The sequence below is a fragment of the Hypoxylon trugodes genome (assembly GCF_022578975.1).
Source record: "Hypoxylon trugodes strain CBS 135444 unplaced genomic scaffold F4822scaffold_10, whole genome shotgun sequence".
In the NCBI taxonomy this organism is placed as follows: domain Eukaryota; kingdom Fungi; phylum Ascomycota; class Sordariomycetes; order Xylariales; family Hypoxylaceae; genus Hypoxylon; species Hypoxylon trugodes.
The window spans coordinates 888842-909563 of NW_026250025.1; the positions used below are offsets into that span (position 1 = coordinate 888842).

Below are 20722 nucleotides of genomic sequence, written 5' to 3' on the forward strand. Positions count from 1 at the left end.
TTCAAATAATAATAAATGCAACTGATATACCTTCAAATGCGGCAAACTGCCAAACGCGCTGAAATACCCATGTCGTAGAAGTCGTCGAAATCACGTCATGGCTTTTTGCTTACTTATTTCCATCCATGCGCACTTCTCGCCTTCCTTCGCGATAGAGATCTCTTCACATTCGTGCTTGATTCCGGTGAAACGCCTGTATCGTTGAACAAACTTCCAGGACCAAAATCGGGTGTACCACCCAAAGTCCCGAAAATATCCCCGATATAATTCGTCGGCTTGATTCCATCGTGGAACGTGGAGTTCCACTCAGCAATAATGCCTTGCACAATCTCAACCCCGGCTAGGTACAGATTTTCAACTGCAATGTCAAAGCCGTTTTGATCCTGGATGCGCAAATGATCAAACGCACTGACTGACGGCGGAGGGCGGTCAAAATCAGAGCCTTTCGCATTTTTCGTTAATTTTCGATTCCACGATTTATCAAAGGAAGAATTCTCACCAGTTCTCATCACAACAATCCTCGAAAAATCCACAATATCCGTTATCGCAGCCCGCAGCAGCGCATTCAGAACAGCAGTATCCTCCTGCGCACTCACGCAATACGTAAGCGCGCTCTGGTTAGTCCACGATTTCGTCGTGTTCTCAAACGCCTCACTCAGCAACGTGCCCGAGAAATACACATCACTCGTCGCCGTGTCACATGATATGACACCAGGTTTCTCGGTGGCTGCTGCGTATATATCACCGCTATCAGCGTACTTAGCACAGTAATTTCCCGCGCCTTCCGAAGTGATAAGTTCAGCGCGTTTAGCAAAGTTAGCCGCGACATCACGCAGGTTTTCATTAACCTCCATGACCTCAGTTCCGTAAATAATCGACGGATACTCATCAGGCGAGTAAGCGCCGTTCGGAAGATACCCAGTCGAAAAGTTCTCCGGCTTTTCACGTGCGTCGATTTCGTATTGCAGCGCAACTTGTACCGAGAACCGGGATAGAGCGACGCTGCCCAGAGTACCGAGTTTCGGGTTAATACCCGCGATTCCAGCCGTTAGGAAATACGACTGTGTTAGATCGAACTGGGGCGAGAGTAGGAAGGACATTATCGATGTGGCGGCGTTGGTTTCGCCTTCGCCGGCTGTGAGTTGGCATACTTCGCCATTTTGCGTGCAATGGACATCCGGGAATAACGGAGAGAGACCTGGAACGGTGATGTTGTTCGCGAGGATAGTGCCTAAGGTGCTATTTGGTGTATTGGTGTACCAAACATCTGCTTCGGGGGCGAACTTGATTTTTCAACGCCTTTTTTCAGCCACAATATACGCATTGATACCCTTTGAGGGTGGTTGACCCCCACTTTAAGAAAGGGGGAGGGGAAATGAGGGATGGGGACGTCTCTCGGAACTTACCATGCTAATTATTACGACTTTAGGTGCGATTTTTTCGGCCGTCTGTTGGCGTTTTATGAATCCCACGTTATGGCTCATGTTTGGCGCGGCATTTACTGCCATGGAACAAGCCCAGGCCAACAACACCGTCGGGATAGTCCGAGGGAACAACATAATGCCAAACAAAAGCAAGTACGGAGTCAACAGTCTAGCGTAGACAGTATGAGCAATTGATGATATCTCGGGTATATCATAAAGTATAGAGAACGAATATCCTGAACACGAACTCACGAGAACGAAGTAGCTACATAAATAGAAGAAATTTTATCAATGTAGCCGATCTGAACCGTCTTTTACACAATGAAAGCTGAATATCTCACCGCATGCGTTCATATCAGCTATGATGAATCTTTCGGGCTGGTCGATGACAAGGTGGCTTGCTATTCACTATCCGACAAGACCAGAATATTCAGCCATCAAGCGCGGATAACGACGATGCACCCGGATGACTCGGAGGGGCTACAGGAGAGTTGCATTTAGTTTCATTTATTAATTTTCGTCTTATCAGATCTACAGAAGATAACGTCCAACCTAACTTCGATGAACTACGCCGTACATCATTCTAGCTACGTACCTAAGTGAACCTGAGCTTTAAATTACTGTCATAATATCAGCATTCCGTTCCAACGTCCCAACGTTATCAGACCCGTCTTTAGGTCCACTGTTATAGCCTATAAATTAAAAAATTAGTTATCTACCCTACTATGTAAGACAGCTGGACCCCCTAACCTCCATCATCAACCGTTAAATCAATGCTCAAAATTGCGGTCTATCCCTCGGCAATCTTGCATCCTCAGCTTCAGAAGTGGCCTTTGTCAGATATTCAAGCCTCGTCGAAGCAATATACTGTGCCTACCTAGGTAGTACTCGGTATTGATCGGCATCTTGTTTAACATAGTCAGGAACCCAATCAGCTTAGATCCCGTCCCTACGATGGAGATCTCGCAGCCATCCGACCTATAAAACCTGGTTGAACCGCCACTATGCTGTACCTAAGTAGATCAATTACTGAATTGGTCCCGTAGACTGCGTCAAAAGGCGTATATTGGATTAACTCCACATATCGGATATGTCCTAGATAAAAAGCAATCCTATCGTCGGAAGTTCGCATTAGAGGGGATAGCCGGTCAATCAAGTAAGGTATCTGGACTAATACTGTCGAACACACTGTCGCGTATATCTAAGTACCTATCCGTGAAGCAATAGGGATCCCGTAGATGGTGGGGGTCAACGCCACATTAAACGCAGTATGCCCTCCATTCCGGGACATCTGCTCCATTTTCAATAGCAACTATCACAGCGTAAATCTAGGAAGGCGTCCTTGCATGGAACGATAGAAACTAGTTAAGATAGACACTCTAATATAAATACAGCTAATAGTCCTTAAGTTCAAGTTCCGCCACCTTCAACTCCGCCGATGAACGCATCTAATTGACTACCAACCGGCTCAATGTTGCTAGGACGACGCGACCCGCGGGGACTTGATGTGTATGTTCTGGGCCAATCCCCCCAAACCATCACTTGTCCTCGTGAAGTACTGTAACCTCATGACACGATTTCAACAGGACCCAACCCAGCCACCCTATGGTGGGAGCACTATTCCCGCTTTCTGTTGCAAACCCGCTGGAGATAATCGAACTCCGTACGAGACATGACCGCTGTCCACATACTTGTATGTTTTATGGTCATGCTGAATACACGTTGATCCATTCGTGTTTCGGCGTTGAGTAGCGATCCCCACACTGTAAGTCGGCCGGTATACATAGCACAATGGGTATCATCAACGTTCCGACAGCACTGCTTTCAATAATCGATGATAAGCGCTCTTACTCCGGTTGTCTCTCCGGTTGCTATTTATGGTTAGTCCTCGATGTAGTTCATTGTTTTTTAAAGACTTACTCCGTGTGGTGATTATGGTGGTTTGAATGAACCTTCCCGTGGACATTTATACGCTGGCCACTGTAATACTTCTCGCGTAATCATCCCTTAATCGGGGGTTTCGTGTTATGACACGCTATGAAAGATAAATCAGGTAATTAGGAAATCCCGCCTGTAAGAGTGGAATAGTAGATATGGACTAGCAGTAATTGAATAGAGGCGATTTGAGGGTGGAAGCCATATAAGGGGCAAGACATGTGGTTCGAGTGAAGGTAAAGGAGAAAAAGAGAAGAGGAATTGAGATGAGATGGGGGTTTCACAGTGATCTTATATTCTGCATCGTGACTCATCGTTCTTGCATCGGTGGAAAAGGGAAGGAATGAATGTTTATCAACTCAATATGATGGTTTCCGTCTGTCTGGCCAGGCACATTCGCAGGTGTTTACCTAATCAGGCAGGATCAAATCATTAAAAGCTGTTTTGTCGCAGTATAACTGCAGCGTAGACTCAAGGCGGTTTCCATAACGTTAGAGTAGTTACAGCAGTATGAGTAATTAACTCTAAACTATATCTTAAGTAACCCAATCTCTTACCTGTAACCATCCTGTCGCTTCCTATGCGCAAGTTATCACCGTAATGTGGTCTGATATTGAGTTGCCCATGAAAGTATGCGCTCTTAGTTGCTCAAGTAGATCACCCCATAATCGGTTAGGATAAAACGAAGTATATTTTAAGTTCGTAGCATCTTTCTCTTGGGGTATTTGACACTGTTCCTTCTCGAAGCTATTTTAAGTTACTTGTGATGGTAGATGCATTCATATGAGGTAGTTGAGTACCTACCTAGGTAGGTACTTGGCCCTAATACGGGCGCAATCCCAGAGGGATAATCTCCTACCATGATATTCGTATTTACATCGTAGAATGTAGCTTCGTGATGTATTCACGAAGTAGTAAATATAGAATTTACGGGAATAAAGAAATAATTAGACAAACGGGAAACCTTAGTATATCCCATGGGAAAACCTACTAATGGGATACACAAGATAAGTTCCATAGTCATCAATTAGTTCCACATTCAAGTGGAATTGATATGTGATAAACCCGCTCCGAATCTGACATACTATAGAGCGAACTTCGCCCCTTGCGCATACAAGCTATGTCGTGGACGCCGGTTATCGCTACCGGGGCATTACTCACCGCTTCCCTGCTGCATACTTAGCACTAAGCACTAGCTCGTCTAACTTATCAAACATATCGATACGTCTTTCATCTGCGCACTATAGATATATTATACTACTTAGTATTCAATTTCCTTTGAGGGCCGGAGAATAATCACGATGGCGGGATGGTCGCTGCAAGGGGAGCTTGCGACGCTCACTTACCCGCCCGTCCCACCTAACTTCGGAGGCGAATTCTGTAAAACAACTCGACAGGATACGTACGACTATATTGACCCCTTAACCAAGTCCAATTGCAAAGGAAAAGCAGTATTGGTGACTGGTAGTAATAAGGGCATTGGAAAGGGGGTTGCCCTATCATATGCTCGAGCGGGGGCGTCGCATATCGCGATAACCTCGCGCTCGGATGCTCCGGATGTCGTCGTAGAAATTGAAAAAGCTGCGACGGATGCCGGGCGAGAGAAACCTCAAGTAACGTCACTGCGAATGGATGTGGTCGATCTAGCGAGTGTAAAAAGCGCTGCTCATATCTTGGAAACGACTTGGGGTCGTCTTGATATCTTAATCGGCAACGCGGGATTCCTTGCAAAGTATGAAAAGATCCTGGACGGAGAGGAGGATGAATGGTGGGAGAGCTTTGATGTCAATGTTCGTGGTAGCTATCATGTCGCAAAGTCATTTCTTCCCTTGATGTTGAAAGGGGGTGATAAGACTATCATCAATATGTCTTCAACTGGAGTTAATCACTTCCATACCGGAGGAAGTAGTTATCAGATCAGCAAATTTGCTCTTCTCAGGCTCACGGAGTATTTGATGGCGGAGTACGCCGACCAGGTGAGTCGAAATCCATGATATTGTCTCGTGAGACGTTCCTCTAACATTGCGATAGGGTCTTTTGACATATTCCGTACATCCAGGAGGGTATGCGAACCCCACTTTCAACCCGTTATGAATTTTATTGACATAATTCGTGCGAATAGGGTAGCGACTGATCTATCACAAGGATTACCAGAGAAAACGAAAGGTACGAGAATCATAATTCGCTGCAGATGATATATGCTGATTCAAGGATGTAAAAGCATGGCTAAAGTGCACGCCCGCCTTGCCTGGGGACACTATCGCGTTCTTGACAAGTCAGAGGCAAGAATGGCTAGCTGGCAGATATGTCAGTGCTATGTGGGATATGGACGAGTTCTTCTCCAAAAAGGATGAAATAATAGAAAAGGACTTATTGAAGATGAAAATGACCTTTTGAATTGATTCGCAGGGTTGGTTTGAGCAGTAGCAGGAGCAGGCGTGCTGGTAAGGTGTCCACGATAGCGTGAAGGCGTTTCTTAGCACACGCCATCAATTGACGATGCCCAAAACATCGTGGAAATAAGATCAGAGACGGCGACGCGCGTCGATGATCGTAAGTTATTCAATCGCTATTGTCAATGAGCACATCGGCGATGATCAAAAGACCATGAATCGAAAAAATAATCCTAATTCGTTCTATTGTGAAGCTATCGGTTCTGGTAGCGATGTTGGAGGATCGTAAATCAGAAAAACGGGGGATATGATTGGTGCGACTCATTCTAACTCCGAGCACCTTCGGGGCTTGATGATAGAAGCTGGAATAGCTCAAATTCCGATGCCCATCGGTGCTAATAGTAAGTAATAGGCATCCAAATTACCATTTGGCATATATATTTCTTTGAACTTTGGAAATTGTTCGGCTTCATCAGATTTTGATCGCACCTAAACATCAACATGCCCCCAATGGCTTTCATAGAATCTTGGTCGCTTGCTAGCTTCCTAGCTCCCCTTCATCTGTTATCATATTCTGCCCTCCTAGGTACCGAATTATACCAAACTTTCATCGTAACGAAGGTGTGTTACCAAGAGTTACCAAGGTCCGCTTTCACAACACTTCAGAAACGCATATTTCCTCTTTACTTTCGCGGTCAATCCCTACTTCTCTTGTTGACTGCAGCGACCATTCCTCCATATGGACCGTTTACGCTACAGGCGAGTAAGGGAAATTGGATACCGTTCGTCATCGCAGGGGTTACAGCGCTCTTGAATTTGACTGTCTATGGGCCTCGAACACGTAAGATAATGATTGATCGCATTCACCAAGGTATGTGCCTCATTTGAGAGAAAGTGGTAATAGTCGATGCGGTCCTTGCTAATAGAGAATCTAGAAACGCGAGATGGAACGAAGTCAACCGGTATCGATGTTGAATTAAGTGACGATATGAGAGCATTTAATAGATCTTTCTCGCGCAATCACGCGATGAGCATTCATCTTAACTTGATCTCAATAGGTGCCATGGCTTGGTGGGGTTGGAAGTTGGCTTCACGATTGGACATTCAATCACTGTAAAGCTTGTGGCGGGTCGGCCAGCAACGAAGAGCTGAATTCTCCTCTTAAATTGATCTATTTCTGGTTAACATACGGTTATTATTGAAAAGAATTAGAAAAAGGAGGGAAAGAAGAAGAAGGACTGTATTATTTGCAATTCATTATGATATTCATGGCTACCTCTTCATTCCATTTCCCGTTTAGCTGAACGTCCTACGCAGTCTACCTGAATATAGGTCCACCCCACCTGCACGCCAAACGAGATGCGTCCTGTGGACATCAGATCTCGAGGACTAGCTTAGTACCGCTGACTCCAGCCTTTATAATATCAAGGCCCTTGTTGATACCTTGAAGACCTCCATCGAGCAACTGGATCTTGGGACTCGGGACGATCTCTCGCTTCTCTAATTTCTCCTTCAACCATGTGTTAAACCAGTATTCGAATTGCTCGTTTCGCGTCTTCTCCTCGGTTGAAGCAGCGACGAATCTAGTCTCGACGCCATCTGCAGTAGGACCGTCAGGCTTCAACAAAGGTGCGGAGGCCAGGTAAGCGGTTGCGCTTCCCTTCAAAGCCTTAAGAATGGTTTGGCAAGATGCGGTAGCTCCCACGGCATCGTAACCATACTGGAACGTGAGACCATCCTCATTGGCTGCCTTAATGATGGTATCTTCGACGCCGGGTTCCTTGTAGTCAAAGACTTTAGATGCACCTAAAGACTTGACGTATTCGTGGTGCTTGGCATTCGCTGTACCGTAGACAACAAAGCCTAAAAGTTTAGCGAGTTGCACGGTAAGACTTCCAACGCTGGACTGTGGCATCAATTGTCAGTATGCATTTTCTTGTGATACGTTGGATAGTACTTACGGAAGCGCCCCAGACCAAAATTCCTTGCTTATCGCTAGGAGAGTAAGAAAGGTCGTGGGGAACACCAATCGTATCTAATCCAGACCCAGCTGTAGCAACAGCCATGGGAAGAATGGCAGCTTCATTGAAGGTAAGGTAATCTGGAATGGGGGTGGCGTTTCTTGCGGGGACAAGAGGGCGCTGTTGAAAAGCACCATAGTTGGGGGCACCTCTAGCGAAAAAGGAGAGCGCAAACGCCGTAACACGAGTCCCAGGCTTAAAAGTAGAAGAGACATTGGATCCAGCCTCAACAACTACACCAGCAACATCTGAGCCGGTAATGGCAGGGTATTCGGCGATAGCGAAGCCGGAATCTCTTGCCTTATAGTCAATGGGGTTCAAGGCGATCGACTTGACATCGAGAAGTAATTCATCAGGACCAGGTTTCGGAGTTTCCCGTTCCCGAACCTCAAGATTCTGAGCCTTTCCGGGAACAAATGCTGCAAGATGAGTGGCCATTGTGTGATAACTGGATGGTGTAGATATGTAGTACGACTGTAGGAGTTGTCTGTGTATTTAGGTGTGGCTGGGAAGGTTGAGAGGACTGGTGTTTGATTGATGCTTAGAAAGCCACAGGAAGGCAGAAATAAATAGAGAAGATGATGGGCTTTAGACTGTATTCCGTCATATTTGTGACTTTCTTTATACTACATCACGGCTCGGAGCTTGAGAGATCTCGGACTTAATGATTACCCAATATAGATGGTTGCGTAAGAGTTGGATGGATATAGTTATTGAATGCGAAGGATGTGAGAAGTTAAATTTAGGTGTTCATTAGTAGTAATCTGACAATTATGAGTCAAGATAGTTGAATGGAAATAGCATTCATAGAAATCGTACTTTACAAGTACCTAGGACGATTTGATGAAGGTAGGAACATCGTCCATGATTGCTTCGTCGGAGGGTGGTCAGCCCTACGAAATCGGAACACTTATCTCCGGACTGCAATACTTAGGTAGGTACCTAGGTACATGCGGATTTAACACGCAACTCCACTTCCCGCAACTTTCCAATCCCCCGGAGTTATTTAATCGGCTTTTTCAAACTCCTAATCATCATCTTCGACACCATAAGTTACGGACAAGTAATTGAAAAAAAAAATGAATATATAGTCCCGAGGTATTTTACGCGCTCAGATATATGTACAGACAAATCTTAGTACAGTCAAAAGTGCCCTATCCAATCCTTCTAATCCGGTATTCTCTCAACTCCTAGCCAGGAGTCTCGCTAATAGGCACAGCCTTCTCTCACCTCTTGAGATCTCTCCAAGGTTGCGATCATCACGCGAAGAACATACGGCTTCTCTTGTTGTTGTTATTGTTGCCATTGTTCTTGCCGGCGTTACTTTGGCCGTTTCCATTGTTTCCGGCATCGTTGGCAGCGTTATTAGCATTGCCAGCATTGGCATTTGCGTTATTGTTGTTGTTTCCACCACGTCCCTTACCACTGCGACCATTGGCAGCACTAGTTTGAGCAGCAGCGGCACTCGTTGTGGTATCAGCAACTGCCGTCGCAGTGGCAGCGGCTCCCGTCTCAACAGAGGGAGTTAATGTCGAAGCAACCTTACTAACAAGGGTGGTTTGTCCTAGAAGAGAACTAACAACAGCCACACCTTGCAGCGCAGAATCCGAACCCGCATTCTGGATAGCGGCAACAGCAGCAGGAAGATCCTGTTTGTCTTGAGCTATCTGGGCTGTGATTTTTTCGAGCGATAGCGAGGTAGGGATATTCGCTGGAGTATTTACATTTGGCTGTACATCGGTTTGCTGCACGGGAAAGCAACCGCCCTATTGTCATCTATTAGCAAAAGTAGGTCACGTGAAGTGAGGCCATCATGAGATGGCCCTAGCCCGCACAGGGCCAGTTTTTCTGGGAGGAGGAAAAGGGGAACTTACAAATGGCCCAGCCTGGGCATTGTTACGGCAGCGGACAGTGCAGACGTTACCGGCGGACGCTATAAACCACTTATTAGCTCTCTAGGGTCCCCCAAAGTAGAAATTGGGTATTAGACTCACATCCGGTGCATGTGAAGTTGTCAGGCATGTTTACCCGTATTACAAAGTCTTGGGTCTTTGCCTGAGAAAATCCATTGACCCCAGGGACGTTGTTTTCAACCGTTAGGTTCTGTGTTATGATACCATTGTTGCCGGCTTCGACCTACATCAAATGAGCACATCTTCACGATACCAGGACCAAAAAACTCACCAGATCGCAGGCATAGGGGCCTGCTCCATCTGCATTCACCTGGTGTATCGTTACGTCGACCGAGGAGCCTTTGGAAACCTGTGTTACTATGCCGGCGGCGAGCTGGTTTTCGGTATTTTCTCCGATATCGATATTACCAGAGAGTTCCGTGCGTCCACATTCGTTCACGACATTGGCGGAAATCTCTGCATCTCGAATAATAGTCGTATCTTGTTGGCAGGGACTAATAGATGTGCAGTTTCTTGCCAACTCAGATTCGACTAGGGAGGTCAGCTGGGCTGGAAGAATCGTGGGGATCTGATCAACTCACCCTGGAATCCAACACCCTCTGGAGAACCTTTGTTGCCTTGCACCTTTATAAGAACACCATGCGCTTGGGCAATGGCCAACAAAGACGCCAAGGAAAGAAGGGAGGAGGAGATAGACGGCATGTTGAGAGTATGAAATAAGCAGCACCGGGCCGACAAAAGAAGGATAAGGCACAGGAAACTGTAAAAAGAGGGTAAATTAACAACAAAACAGATCCACAGGATCGTCGACGATGAAGAGAAGGAAGTTAGAAAGGGAAACCGGCCTGTAGAGGAACATAGGAACAGACGATCATTGATGAGCATTGCATGTCTATATAATAGGCACTGGAGATCGGACAAAGATCTCCACAAGCAAGTAAGGCCATAATAGTCGCCCTAGAACCGAACCTTCTACCATCCCTAGACAGGTTGATTACACCGATATCCAACACGATCTGTATCATACTGGTGGGTTCTGGGCAATGAGCAAGTAAAGGAGCCTCTTTTGAGGTGGATCCTTTCCTTTACTGAGACAGGCCTTTTCCTTTAGGCAACTAGAAGATACCTAAGGACTGGGTACACGCGCAATAGTGAGGAAGGGGAACCGTTTCGGGTTTCCGTTATAGTTCATTGGATGGGTTAGTTAAGTGATCCCCACTAAGAATGCTTGTTAGAGATTCAATGACGCCCAAGTAACCCTTGGAAGAAGTCAATGCTTCACAAGGGTATTGTAAAGGGGGCGTATTACTCAAGACTGACTGAATACAGGACTACCAAGACTATCGGAGCTAAGGTTTGGTAGAGATACCAGAAATGGAAGTGTGGGGGTACCTTGTAATCCCTGCTGCACTACCCAGCTTTACTGCGTGGCGAATGAGGGCGTTTCTTTCTTATGGCCGATGAATCTTAACGAAGGCGAAATCCACATAAAAATAGCGAAACGAAATGAGACGCCGCACGATAAAATGATCTCTACTTAGTAAATCGTATTCTGGAAGTATTATTTTATCGAACATCAATATCAGATAAGTTGGACTCGATAACCCTGGCCAACAATGATAGTGATATATCATATCTTACATGCAAAGTTAGGATGGCAATTCGGCGCGAACCGACAGTGGCTTGGAATTTCACGAGGATATGATCATATTACGCTCATGTTCCAGATATTCAAGAATGCCCAGGGCAATGATCGCTTATGATCTGCCGGGTAACGCTAATCCTTCCACGTTTCGACCCTTGTGCCAGATCTCGGGCCAAGACGTTTCTAATGTGGATATAGCGGTAATTAAAGCATTCTACTGCATTGTGTTCCTGAATAGAAAAGTCTAGCGCTAAGAAACCCCTTGATCTTTTTCATCCCTTAAACAGCATGACTTAGTCCAAAAATGATACTATGGTCTGCTGATATCGGACGGTAGTGGTATTGTTGGTCTGTTACTCGCCGTTTCACATTACCTGTGCGCCAATAGTAAACGATCTTGGCGATCAAATACTACCTAGACGAGACTTCAGGATGTGCACAGGGGTTTTCTACGATGATAATCACAGGGATGTACTATCACAACTCACAGCATTTACAAACATTTTTGATAGGTGCTTCAACATTTATCAATTTCCGCAATTTTACAGGGCGGAAAACCTCAATTCGTCATAGTCAAGTGCTTCCCGCTTGAGCCTCCTATTCTATCTCCCCATTGGGTCTAAGTCCTATTCAAATGTTACCACTAAATTACGGCGCATCATTACTGCCAAGAACTAACGCGAGTCAGTAAGCGCCCCCCTGGTCCCAACCTCCGAAGTTGTGCTTGAAAAGGATATCGTACCACGAATGGAATAGGAAGTTAGCCTTTCTGTCTCGTCGTATTCCAACATTGTACGAAACTCGAATTTTTATGCTTGCTATTTGGAAATATCAGCGCTTATTTGTCACCATGTGTAAGCACCAAAGTGTGAAAGCCATGTAAAAGTTCATTACCACAACAGGTGAGGAAAACTACTACTCGGGGCTACAAAATTCTCTCATCTGTATTCTTCATTAAAGCTATATAAAAGCTCTCTAATAAAACCCGTATTCCTAGGGGCATGAATATGATGCTTAGCCGCATTGGGTAATCCGGTTGGTTTCTAAAATGCAGTTAGGTATTAGAAGCCGACGATATACGTAGCTCCCTAAACAGATAGAGGTAAATACGAAGCCATTATGATCATTCTAGTTATACCTTATTATTGTTTTTTTATTATCACGTTAGTTAGACAATACCGCATATGAGTGTGCAATATCGTTCGAGGAAGTCGGACTCAATGGGTAATGGGTTCCTCTAGTTGAAAAGGGGATGGCGACGAGTTCTAGCTTTCCACGGTTTATAAATTCGAAGTTACGGCCCTTAACACACAAATCGCTCATCTGAAAATATACCGGAGTTCTAAGCTGCCCTGTTTACTACCTACGTTGCATGATGATTCCACATCACTTACGCTGATAACTGTAACAGGCCCTAGGCAACTCTTCAATTATTCTTCGCCAGTACCTCCTAGCAAAGTGTTTTAAGTTAAGAAATGCATGATGGTCACAGTGAATCGAGAATTAAATAGTCCCATGAATTGTAACATCGATTCTCCTTTTGTCCTGTCATGACACCAACCATATGAGGGGGTTAATAACTCTGTTGTTGTGCGAGGAGATCGCAAGTAACTGTTATGGAAGTTATTGTATACATACAAGAATGACTTCTTTGTTCTAAGGACTCTCTTACTTCCAAATCGGCGATAAGGAGTTCCTCCGATACTTCCCAGGATGTATCCCTTCGTATGGCTTTAACTACTGACATGTCCTTTTCTCCTAAAGATGCCGAGATACGTCCGAAAATTGTCTATTGTTTCACGCAAATGACCTGAGAAGCACGACGCGTCATTGTTGCGAACAACAACTACTTCATGGGCTAAATTTTTGCACAGATGAAGAAGATATTGGATCTTTTAACCCTTTCTTAGTTCCGAAGAGGAAAATCGTCCCGTTATAGTATAAGGAATAATTACATTTTCGAGGAGAATAGGAGAAGAGGGCCCACCCAACCAATTTTGAAACGCATCTAGATTTACGCATCGCCGGCCTCTTGGCGGATTTCAAGTAGTTTGCTCTTCCTACCGTACCATACTAAGGCATTGCGTTTGGTGGCTATTCAATGCTGATGATATCAACCACCATACCGCCGACTAGGCAATGGAAGAAGCACTTTTAAATGAATTTATGGAAACCTCGGTGATCTCATACCTACCTAAGTGTGGTAATCCATAAGCACTTTGGAGTGACTAGTGATGGCATTTCAAGGCTCAAACACACTCAATCGGCTGCTCAATGCTGAATATTTTATCCTACTTTAGCTACAATAACTTAGCCATCATCATTTGGACCAAGGTCGTTGTGAAACGATGGTTAAACTTGTTCAAGGCGTAGCAGTGGCGCACGATACAGGGGTCGTCCATCAAGAGTGACCTGATATGGGCTGTATTTGAAAGGAATCATGCCATGAGTATTTTTTAAATAGCTTCAGAATATATATATCATGACAATGAACTACTTAACCCCCCCTTTGAATGTACCTGAACATAAATGATCAGTATACTCACTAGGTATATACTCTAGGAGAGAGTGTTGTTCATACAAATTAGATATTGGTATGTGGTGTTATTCTAATGGTTATAATACTGGAAAGAGTAGCAGGTGAGCTCTACTGCCAAGACAATAAGACTATGAGTCGTTATATATGTAGGTAAACAAGTTAGATACAATATCGGACATAACGTTACATTTTAGGTAGCCATCGTCGAAGGGCCTCGACCTCTATGCTATTTACCTCGTCACCATTCGCTCGACTCATCCCCATTGCCTCTAGGTCATACACTCCATCATCATCTTAATATACACAGGTAATTGATCGCCGACGAGATCCTTTTCAAGTATCTCGATCAATTTAAACGGCGGTGAATTTCCGAATGAAGTTCAGCTAAGAGATGACACAACTCGGGACATTTCATGGTAGTTTCACCTCTCTACCACTACCATTCTCGGATAGTCCCCACATCCTATGGTTGAGAGCTGAGAAATATATTTTAAGCAGTTTGCCTAGATCATAACGCTGGCCCTCAATGTGCAGCCTGGAAAAAGCACCATACGACCTAGGTCCACACTAGAAGGGCCCTCTGGCACTGCGATGCGAGCTTTACGTCGTTAAAACAGGCAATGCAGCGTCATTCTGTTTCTCTAATGTTACCTAACCTAGAATATTAAGAACTTGGAAAGTGTTCTATCTGGTCCGCCATTCTCGATTTAAAGCTTCTCCCACTGCTCAGCCAGCTCAATAAATATGACAAGTAGAGTCTCCGGCTGCACGATCTGTGGACTATGCCCTGTGTCAATATCATTCTCAATCCACTCCACACCCGTACCTTTGAGCATCATGTTCTGTCCCTCAAGTGGTATGCCTACGTCTTTGACAGCGCGAATGTATGCTATGCGTCCCTTGTAATCTACGTCCAATTAGCATAGATTTTTGTACTGAAGTCGGACAGATTGAAGGGTGGGATTGATACTTACGCTCTGAGCTCCACGAAGCCTTTGGACATGGACTGTGAAATGATGCGAAGCTAGGACACAGGGTTGACATGGCGATGGCGTCCTGCACAAGCTTCGGCGCCGGGTCATCGCAAGTTAGCAGCCCCGCATAGTCCTATTTCTTTTACTAGTAGTCTCAACAATCTTCTCGTCGAGCCAGAAGGCCTCTTACACCGTCACCAATACCAATATGCGGTGGCAGGTGTCTGCCAAATGTCGCAGCAACATCCTTTCCAACCCCACCGGCCACCAGCAGCGCGGAAATGAAGATCTGGCCTAGCACAGAACAGACGTGGTTTTTCCCTGCGCGGTGCGCTCTGCTTTGCTGAGGCCCATGGCAGCGGCACTGCCGGGGATGCTGCTGTAGGAATGCGTGACTAGGATCACGTTGTGCTTCTCAACATCAAGGATGGGAAGGGGCATGCGCTTAAGCACGTATTGGGTGTCATTATATACGATCACATTCTCGGTGCTGCCTGTGCATGTTTAGAGTTTATTTGTTTTTCTCTTATACGAATGAATGAAGGAAAGCCTTTTTCGCATACCGGTCGAAGGGAGTAAGGCGGACAATGTAGGATAGCCCCTGCTTTGGAGGAGATGGAGGAGATAGCCATAGTGGGAAGGACTTTGAGAGGCGCCAGGGACGACTACGAAAAGCGTACGGGACGTGGGGCGAGGCATAGTTCAACAAGTACTTGTAAGCGATGCCGTCTTGGCGGTGGCTGTTTTGGACGATGATCGATAAGTGGTGAAACTTGGAACAAAAAGTCCGGGAAGATAGGGTATGCATTTGCTCACCTGGTTAATACCTAATAATTTCCTACTTGTACCTTGTTCATGACTTACTTTTCATACTGTGAGTGGTAACACCATTACATATTAGCAATACCCCTGAAGGGCGGGATAGTTTATTGGACCGCCGTATGGTTTCTCTTAGTGGGTGTCTTTCTAATAATAAAGGATGTACACCCTTACTGTCTCGGCAATTTACGCAAAGTAAGCACTACACATGCAGGCTGCATGGGAACTCAATCTGGGCAAGTACTCCGTGCTTTTGCATACATATGGCTATTGGCCAGGCTGCAGGACTCAGGACTCAGCCCCCGACACTCTCCGAAGAAGCCTTCGGCAAGCTGGCCGAGATGGTTCGCATGTGCCTTTCTGCTTTGGCCGAAAGGCTTGACTTGACATTCATCAGTCAAGCCACGAACTATGGCCACGGCGCGGAACCCTCCGATGGCCAAGGCCAGCAAAACAAAAGATGTGTGTCAATAGCGGCCCCCTTCCCTTTCAGCAAATCTGACCAGCCACCAGAAGCGATGCGCTGCCCAGTCAGGAGGGAGGCCAGGAGGTCAATTAAAGTTATTTAGTATTATAAATTTATTTTTGCTTTTTTTTCTTTTTACTTCACTAGATATAGATAGCTGTGGTTTAGCAGTTCCCTCCCCCCTACAATGGCCTCAAAACCGGATCAAAGTGACGTTTATCTTCTTTCATATCGCCGCGACGACGCCCAAGAAGACCACCGCCTCAACTCCCAACACGATGTTATTAAGCATGCAATCCTGGAAGGCCAACTGGTGCACCCCTCAATCCCAGTCGTAGAGATCACAAAGGCCATTGCCGATCTAGGCTGTGGCACTGGCATCTGGCTCGACGACATTAAGAACATGCTCTTTCGCGGGACTGACACAGGTCCCCGTCTCGTAGGGTTCGACATGAACCCCGGAGCTTTTAACAAGACCCCTGCTCCTGGCGTCCAGCTTATCGAGCACGATTGTACCAAGCCTTTTGACGACAGTTACAACGGCACGTTCGACCTCGTGAATATGCGCGGGCTCGCGTATGCCTTGTCTATCGAAGGCTTTTCTCTCGTGATTAAACACGCCATTAGGCTATTGAGTAAGCAGCACTTTTGCCCAGGGCAGTTTTTGTTGTCTAACCGTGTGCAGGACCCGGAGGGTACCTCCAGTGGCTTGAGACTGAGACGAGGCTTTTTAAGGCTTATCCAGCTACGCCGAGGATATCAAAAGCTCTAGCTGCTATTAACCTCGAGCGGGAGCAGCGTGAACTTGCACCTTAGTATAGCCGACCCATATTGTAGAGGGTGTTGTGAACTTGTATGCTAACGATTTTGCAGCCTTCCGCATTTCATGCTTCGAGAACTTCTGTCCCAGAATTCAAGGCCCAGCGGTACCCTTGCGGGTAATGATCTACTAAGCATTCTTCATTTTAACCTTTTGCCCGGAGGACTAAGTAGATCAGAAGGGTCTGAGACATCGACACTAAACGACCGTTTTTCAGAGATAGTGCTAGAATCAATGAAACTTCTACTCAACGCCTCTTTGGTTCGTGCAAAGTCACAAGATGGTCATTTGACCAAGGAAATCCAGCCTGATAATCAGGGACGTTTGGAAGAAATACAGGCGCTGATGAATTACATTGATGAAGTTCGTAAGTCCGGTGAAGTTAAGATGGGTGGCGTGTTCCCGCAGGTAATAGCACGAAAGTTGGATGATGTTCTACCCAAGTATGGTGATAGTGCATGAACCTTAGGTAGGGACTAGAGACTAGAGTATCGAGAGTTCGATTATAAAGATCACTGGAAAGCAGCTTTCTTGTGATGATGGTTACTATGTCTCCAATGTGGGTAACAACTTTCCGAAGCAAAGTCTTCATTCAACGATAGTACTAGAGAGCTACCACTACCTCCATGTCACAACACCCAAATCCCTAGGTATAAAGCCACCATAAGAATATGAAATTTTTAGGGAGGGCTTTCAAGCTCCTGAGATCCAGGGAGTCTTTCTATTCCGTGTTCCTTTGTGGCATAAATCTGGTGATCGATGACCCAGTTCTTCAGGGCGCTAAAGTCACGACATTTGTGCTGCCTAGAGGAAACAGAGAAGTAAGCACAATTTTTTTTATATTATTCAGTTCCAAAGAAAAGAGTACGTACACGCTAAAATCTGGAAAGGGTGCAGGATGGCCTTTCGCCCAAACATAGGTCAGAATGCCGGCGTCAGCGTCACACATTAACTGCATATCATCAGAATCAGAATCTGTTGCTACCATTTTGGGAGCGAGCTCTTACCTTTTGACGTAGATTATCAATGCAGTGATCTGTATCATCAATCAGCTATCACGGCTTTTGAGAACATCCTTCCTGGTCAAACACCCACCAAGATGATACCGCAGTGTCTGCGGGCTATCCTTCCACGGCTCCGCCTTATCCTTATAGTAATCCTCGTAAGTCGCCTGGCGCAACATGTTCAAGCAGTGCAGCTGATGCAGGACTTCCACAGACGCCATGTATCCACCACCGATCTCTGGCGCCAGCTTGACGGAGTACTTGGCTGATGCATTGACGGCGTAAAGAGTCTCTTCAGAGATACTGATCACACCTCCTGCCGCTGTCAGTAAAACATTATGAGGATTCAAGGGCGGGCATAATGTTACCATCCGCATATGTGATGCTATCCCAGTTTTCGTCGATTGAGGGATTCGGCGTGCCTTTGAAAGCGTTCGGCGTCATAAAACTCCCGTCGAAACGATGGTAGTGGCCAGTGCCCTTGATGCCTTCGAGAGCGGGAGAGTACATAGGCATGTGGTCTTCGTAGCCATCTTGACGGGGACAATAGTAGCCCGAATGAGCAACTAGCAAGAAGGACAATGAAATCAGGAAGAAGACTAGTTGCAGGATCCATAGATACACTTGGCGTCTCCATGGCCATGCTAACCGAAGGCTCTTAATGTTAAGGCCGTCTATACTGTCATGTCTCTCCAGGAGATTTTCCTCGCAGAGTTTGTCTTCGTCCTCTGAGTACATTATGAGTTGCTCCCAACGCTGACGGAAAGGCGGGAAACTGGTGAGTCTGGACACTCCTGGGCGATGATGAGCTGAAGGGCAATGCCAGGTTTGTCCTCGGTTCTTGCTCGCAGAAGGGCTTAATCAGGCGATTTTTGGTCAGCAGCTGAGTGTTTCCTTTTTGGGGTGCCATTCGATGCAAAACCGCAGTGAAAGGTCGCCGCCGTTCTCACTGGAAGCCACATTCAAATAGAATGGCCAATCTCGCACTCGTATCAAGTCGTGTGCATCTAACGACGCGAGTGGGGTACACGAATCGTCAGATGTTAGCTTTTGGTTATCAATGCGAATCGGAGGTGAAACGAGCCGTATGACAGCATATGTACGTCTCAGAAACATACCAAATCAAGTAGTTAAGTATGGAGTCTGACATGCATTTGAAAGGATGGAGGGATTTATCCGCACCAGAGGAAGCTACTACGTACTAGTAAGATGAAAAAACCCCGAAGGCAATGAGAGCGGTGGCCAAGACAGGAGTATTTCGATCTAACCCGTTGATAGACAGGCGCATAAAACCCAGACAGACTTCACGATCGAGGGTATAAACTGACACAGCAGCCTGCCTTCTGCAAATCCAAAACGATATATCCTTTACTACTCTAGAAGCCCAAGTCCTCAGCCGACTAAGCCTTCCTTGAGACTTACTCCAGAATCAAAGTCCAACTCCAAAATTGCTCTGTCTACCATGCAACTCAAATATCTCTTCATCGGCACGCTTGTGGGGGCCGTCGCAGCTCTCCCAGTCGCGAATGCTGACCCGGACGCCGTCGTCAACACCCGCTTCGCGACCTATGAGAATGAGGCCCGTAATGCTGATCCGGATGCAGTTGTCAACACTCGCTTCGCAACTTACGATAAAGAAGCTCGCGATGCTAATCCGGACACCGTCGTCAACACTCGTTTCGCAACTTACGAGAAAGAAGCTCGCAATGCTGACCCCGATGCCGTCGTCAACACTCGTTTTGCAACCTATGAAAGCGAAGCTTGAGGCCCCCCCCCCTGGAAGCCACTGCATCATAGTGTCAGCAGGGCTTAGGTAGAACTTTTTGGTTGCAGGTTCACTCGTTTGGCTTTGCATGTTTGTTAGGATACTTTACCCTGTCAAGACCTACGGTATCTGTATCCACTTTGTTGTAGATACTATGCCGTAGAGTTGGTTGGTTGGTTGGTTGGTTGGTATATTTAACGCCGAGGGAAGGGGGGAAGACTGGCTCTCGCAGACTTCCCTGGGGGTATGCAGCGTGCAGGGCTATCTCTATCTACATCTATGATACATATTTCGTATATCCTGCAATTCTATGATACTCTAAACCGTTCCTCCAAGTAAGCTCGTATACGGCGCAATATAGAGTTCTGGGACAGCCCCCCGGGTTGTCATTGCTTCAATCCAACCCGTGGAGACTGAGGTCGTTCGAGCCCTAGTGCCTGTACCGTTAGGGCGCTAATGCCGTCAGGCGTTGTGATACCCCAGAGTCTTGGAGTAGTTACCTAAGTAGATACCAGTTGGAGTAGTTTAGCAAGGACCCAATAATCAAACAGGGATTAGAGGATCCCCCCGAGTTGAGGTTCCTTAAGTTATCCCTGTCTCTTGACCCAGATCTATAGTTCAAATCTACTACTCTTCTCAACTCTGTGCTGCTAAGCTTGACAGCGTCGCCTAAAAATTACTCTAGGAGGTATACTACGAGAGAGAAGCTACCTAGGTAAGTATTACGTTAAACAACGCTTTCGCAATAGTTAGTATCGTCATAAACGTTCTATAAGTACCTTAGGTAGGTATACTATTATTCGACGCCTTATAAGCACGGATCTAGCCAGGTCTTTACGTTCCGAGCACACGGTGCGCGGCTTAAACTAGCAGGGGTGCACAGCCTTATAAAGATCCAAGCAGCCAATGTGTAGCTGATGCCAAAAGCACGAAATTTGGAGGCAGCTTGGCAGCGTTGCAGTGCGTATATTCGTGCATTTCTTCCTTTGAAGCTTAATTTCTAT

General features: G+C 46.0%; 9 protein-coding genes across 9 annotated transcripts; 4 read left to right on the top strand and 5 right to left on the bottom strand.

Annotated features, from left to right (window-relative positions):
- Window position 1: 1 nt before the first annotated feature.
- Window positions 2–1559, bottom strand: F4822DRAFT_440190 (putative purine nucleoside permease; the record flags this gene model as incomplete). The annotated part of the gene is made up of 2 exons (XM_051462721.1): window positions 2–1283; window positions 1407–1559. The coding sequence occupies 2 exons, from the start codon at window positions 1557–1559 to the stop codon at window positions 114–116; spliced, it is 1323 nt and encodes a 440-aa protein (XP_051309710.1). The 3' UTR covers window positions 2–113.
- A 2802-nt stretch (window positions 1560–4361) lies between these two features.
- F4822DRAFT_418084 (NAD(P)-binding protein) lies at window positions 4362–6038 on the top strand. Its single transcript, XM_051459500.1, has 4 exons — window positions 4362–5335; window positions 5391–5422; window positions 5482–5525; window positions 5581–6038. The coding sequence occupies exons 1-4, from the start codon at window positions 4661–4663 to the stop codon at window positions 5754–5756; spliced, it is 927 nt and encodes a 308-aa protein (XP_051309711.1). The 5' UTR covers window positions 4362–4660; the 3' UTR covers window positions 5757–6038.
- Window positions 6006–7246, top strand: F4822DRAFT_56018 (uncharacterized protein). The gene is made up of 2 exons (XM_051463662.1): window positions 6006–6623; window positions 6688–7246. The coding sequence occupies exons 1-2, from the start codon at window positions 6254–6256 to the stop codon at window positions 6867–6869; spliced, it is 552 nt and encodes a 183-aa protein (XP_051309712.1). The 5' UTR covers window positions 6006–6253; the 3' UTR covers window positions 6870–7246.
- F4822DRAFT_56021 (GroES-like protein) lies at window positions 6884–8637 on the bottom strand. The gene is made up of 2 exons (XM_051463663.1): window positions 7714–8637; window positions 6884–7658 (listed from the first exon to the last, which is right to left on the bottom strand). Exons 1-2 carry the CDS (start codon window positions 8209–8211, stop codon window positions 7128–7130), a joined length of 1029 nt encoding a protein of 342 aa, XP_051309713.1. The 5' UTR covers window positions 8212–8637; the 3' UTR covers window positions 6884–7127.
- A 395-nt stretch (window positions 8638–9032) lies between these two features.
- On the bottom strand, window positions 9033–10388 carry F4822DRAFT_433890 (uncharacterized protein; the record flags this gene model as incomplete). The annotated part of the gene is made up of 5 exons (XM_051461904.1): window positions 9033–9539; window positions 9648–9706; window positions 9768–9909; window positions 9958–10217; window positions 10268–10388. The coding sequence occupies 5 exons, from the start codon at window positions 10386–10388 to the stop codon at window positions 9033–9035; spliced, it is 1089 nt and encodes a 362-aa protein (XP_051309714.1).
- A 4189-nt stretch (window positions 10389–14577) lies between these two features.
- On the bottom strand, window positions 14578–15543 carry F4822DRAFT_433891 (uncharacterized protein; the record flags this gene model as incomplete). The annotated part of the gene is made up of 5 exons (XM_051461905.1): window positions 14578–14777; window positions 14845–14977; window positions 15035–15068; window positions 15155–15338; window positions 15408–15543. The coding sequence occupies 5 exons, from the start codon at window positions 15541–15543 to the stop codon at window positions 14578–14580; spliced, it is 687 nt and encodes a 228-aa protein (XP_051309715.1).
- A 360-nt stretch (window positions 15544–15903) lies between these two features.
- Window positions 15904–17516, top strand: F4822DRAFT_440200 (uncharacterized protein). Its single transcript, XM_051462722.1, has 4 exons — window positions 15904–16764; window positions 16815–16944; window positions 17003–17067; window positions 17128–17516. Exons 1-4 carry the CDS (start codon window positions 16317–16319, stop codon window positions 17409–17411), a joined length of 927 nt encoding a protein of 308 aa, XP_051309716.1. The 5' UTR covers window positions 15904–16316; the 3' UTR covers window positions 17412–17516.
- Window positions 17266–19036, bottom strand: F4822DRAFT_56151 (uncharacterized protein). Its single transcript, XM_051463664.1, has 5 exons — window positions 18322–19036; window positions 18045–18269; window positions 17957–17985; window positions 17822–17901; window positions 17266–17753 (listed from the first exon to the last, which is right to left on the bottom strand). Exons 1-5 carry the CDS (start codon window positions 18689–18691, stop codon window positions 17630–17632), a joined length of 828 nt encoding a protein of 275 aa, XP_051309717.1. The 5' UTR covers window positions 18692–19036; the 3' UTR covers window positions 17266–17629.
- F4822DRAFT_56216 (uncharacterized protein) lies at window positions 18968–20456 on the top strand. The gene is made up of 3 exons (XM_051463665.1): window positions 18968–19052; window positions 19115–19157; window positions 19236–20456. Exon 3 carries the CDS (start codon window positions 19416–19418, stop codon window positions 19716–19718), a length of 303 nt encoding a protein of 100 aa, XP_051309718.1. The 5' UTR covers window positions 18968–19052; window positions 19115–19157; window positions 19236–19415; the 3' UTR covers window positions 19719–20456.
- Window positions 20457–20722: the final 266 nt, after the last annotated feature.

What these genes read in the sequence shown, in the direction of transcription:
- F4822DRAFT_418084 (XM_051459500.1), top strand. Translation starts at nt 4,661, where the DNA reads ATGGCGGGATGGTCGCTGCAAGGGGAGCTTGCGACGCTCACTTACCCG. An exon ending in TATTCCGTACATCCAGGAGG is followed by an intron (nt 5,423 to 5,481) that starts GTATGCGAACCC and finishes TCGTGCGAATAG; the next exon opens with GGTAGCGACTGATCTATCAC. An exon ending in ATTACCAGAGAAAACGAAAG is followed by an intron (nt 5,526 to 5,580) that starts GTACGAGAATCA and finishes AGGATGTAAAAG; the next exon opens with CATGGCTAAAGTGCACGCCC.
- F4822DRAFT_56018 (XM_051463662.1), top strand. Translation starts at nt 6,254, where the DNA reads ATGCCCCCAATGGCTTTCATAGAATCTTGGTCGCTTGCTAGCTTCCTA. An exon ending in GATTGATCGCATTCACCAAG is followed by an intron (nt 6,624 to 6,687) that starts GTATGTGCCTCA and finishes TAGAGAATCTAG; the next exon opens with AAACGCGAGATGGAACGAAG.
- F4822DRAFT_56021 (XM_051463663.1), bottom strand. Translation starts at nt 8,211, where the DNA reads ATGGCCACTCATCTTGCAGCATTTGTTCCCGGAAAGGCTCAGAATCTT. An exon ending in TTTTGGTCTGGGGCGCTTCC is followed by an intron (nt 7,659 to 7,713) that starts GTAAGTACTATC and finishes TTGATGCCACAG; the next exon opens with TCCAGCGTTGGAAGTCTTAC.
- F4822DRAFT_440200 (XM_051462722.1), top strand. Translation starts at nt 16,317, where the DNA reads ATGGCCTCAAAACCGGATCAAAGTGACGTTTATCTTCTTTCATATCGC. An exon ending in ACACGCCATTAGGCTATTGA is followed by an intron (nt 16,765 to 16,814) that starts GTAAGCAGCACT and finishes AACCGTGTGCAG; the next exon opens with GACCCGGAGGGTACCTCCAG. An exon ending in GCCCAGCGGTACCCTTGCGG is followed by an intron (nt 17,068 to 17,127) that starts GTAATGATCTAC and finishes TAAGTAGATCAG; the next exon opens with AAGGGTCTGAGACATCGACA.
- F4822DRAFT_56151 (XM_051463664.1), bottom strand. Translation starts at nt 18,691, where the DNA reads ATGTACTCAGAGGACGAAGACAAACTCTGCGAGGAAAATCTCCTGGAG. An exon ending in TTGATAATCTACGTCAAAAG is followed by an intron (nt 17,902 to 17,956) that starts GTAAGAGCTCGC and finishes GATGATATGCAG; the next exon opens with TTAATGTGTGACGCTGACGC. An exon ending in CCCTTTCCAGATTTTAGCGT is followed by an intron (nt 17,754 to 17,821) that starts GTACGTACTCTT and finishes TGTTTCCTCTAG; the next exon opens with GCAGCACAAATGTCGTGACT.
- F4822DRAFT_56216 (XM_051463665.1), top strand. Translation starts at nt 19,416, where the DNA reads ATGCAACTCAAATATCTCTTCATCGGCACGCTTGTGGGGGCCGTCGCA.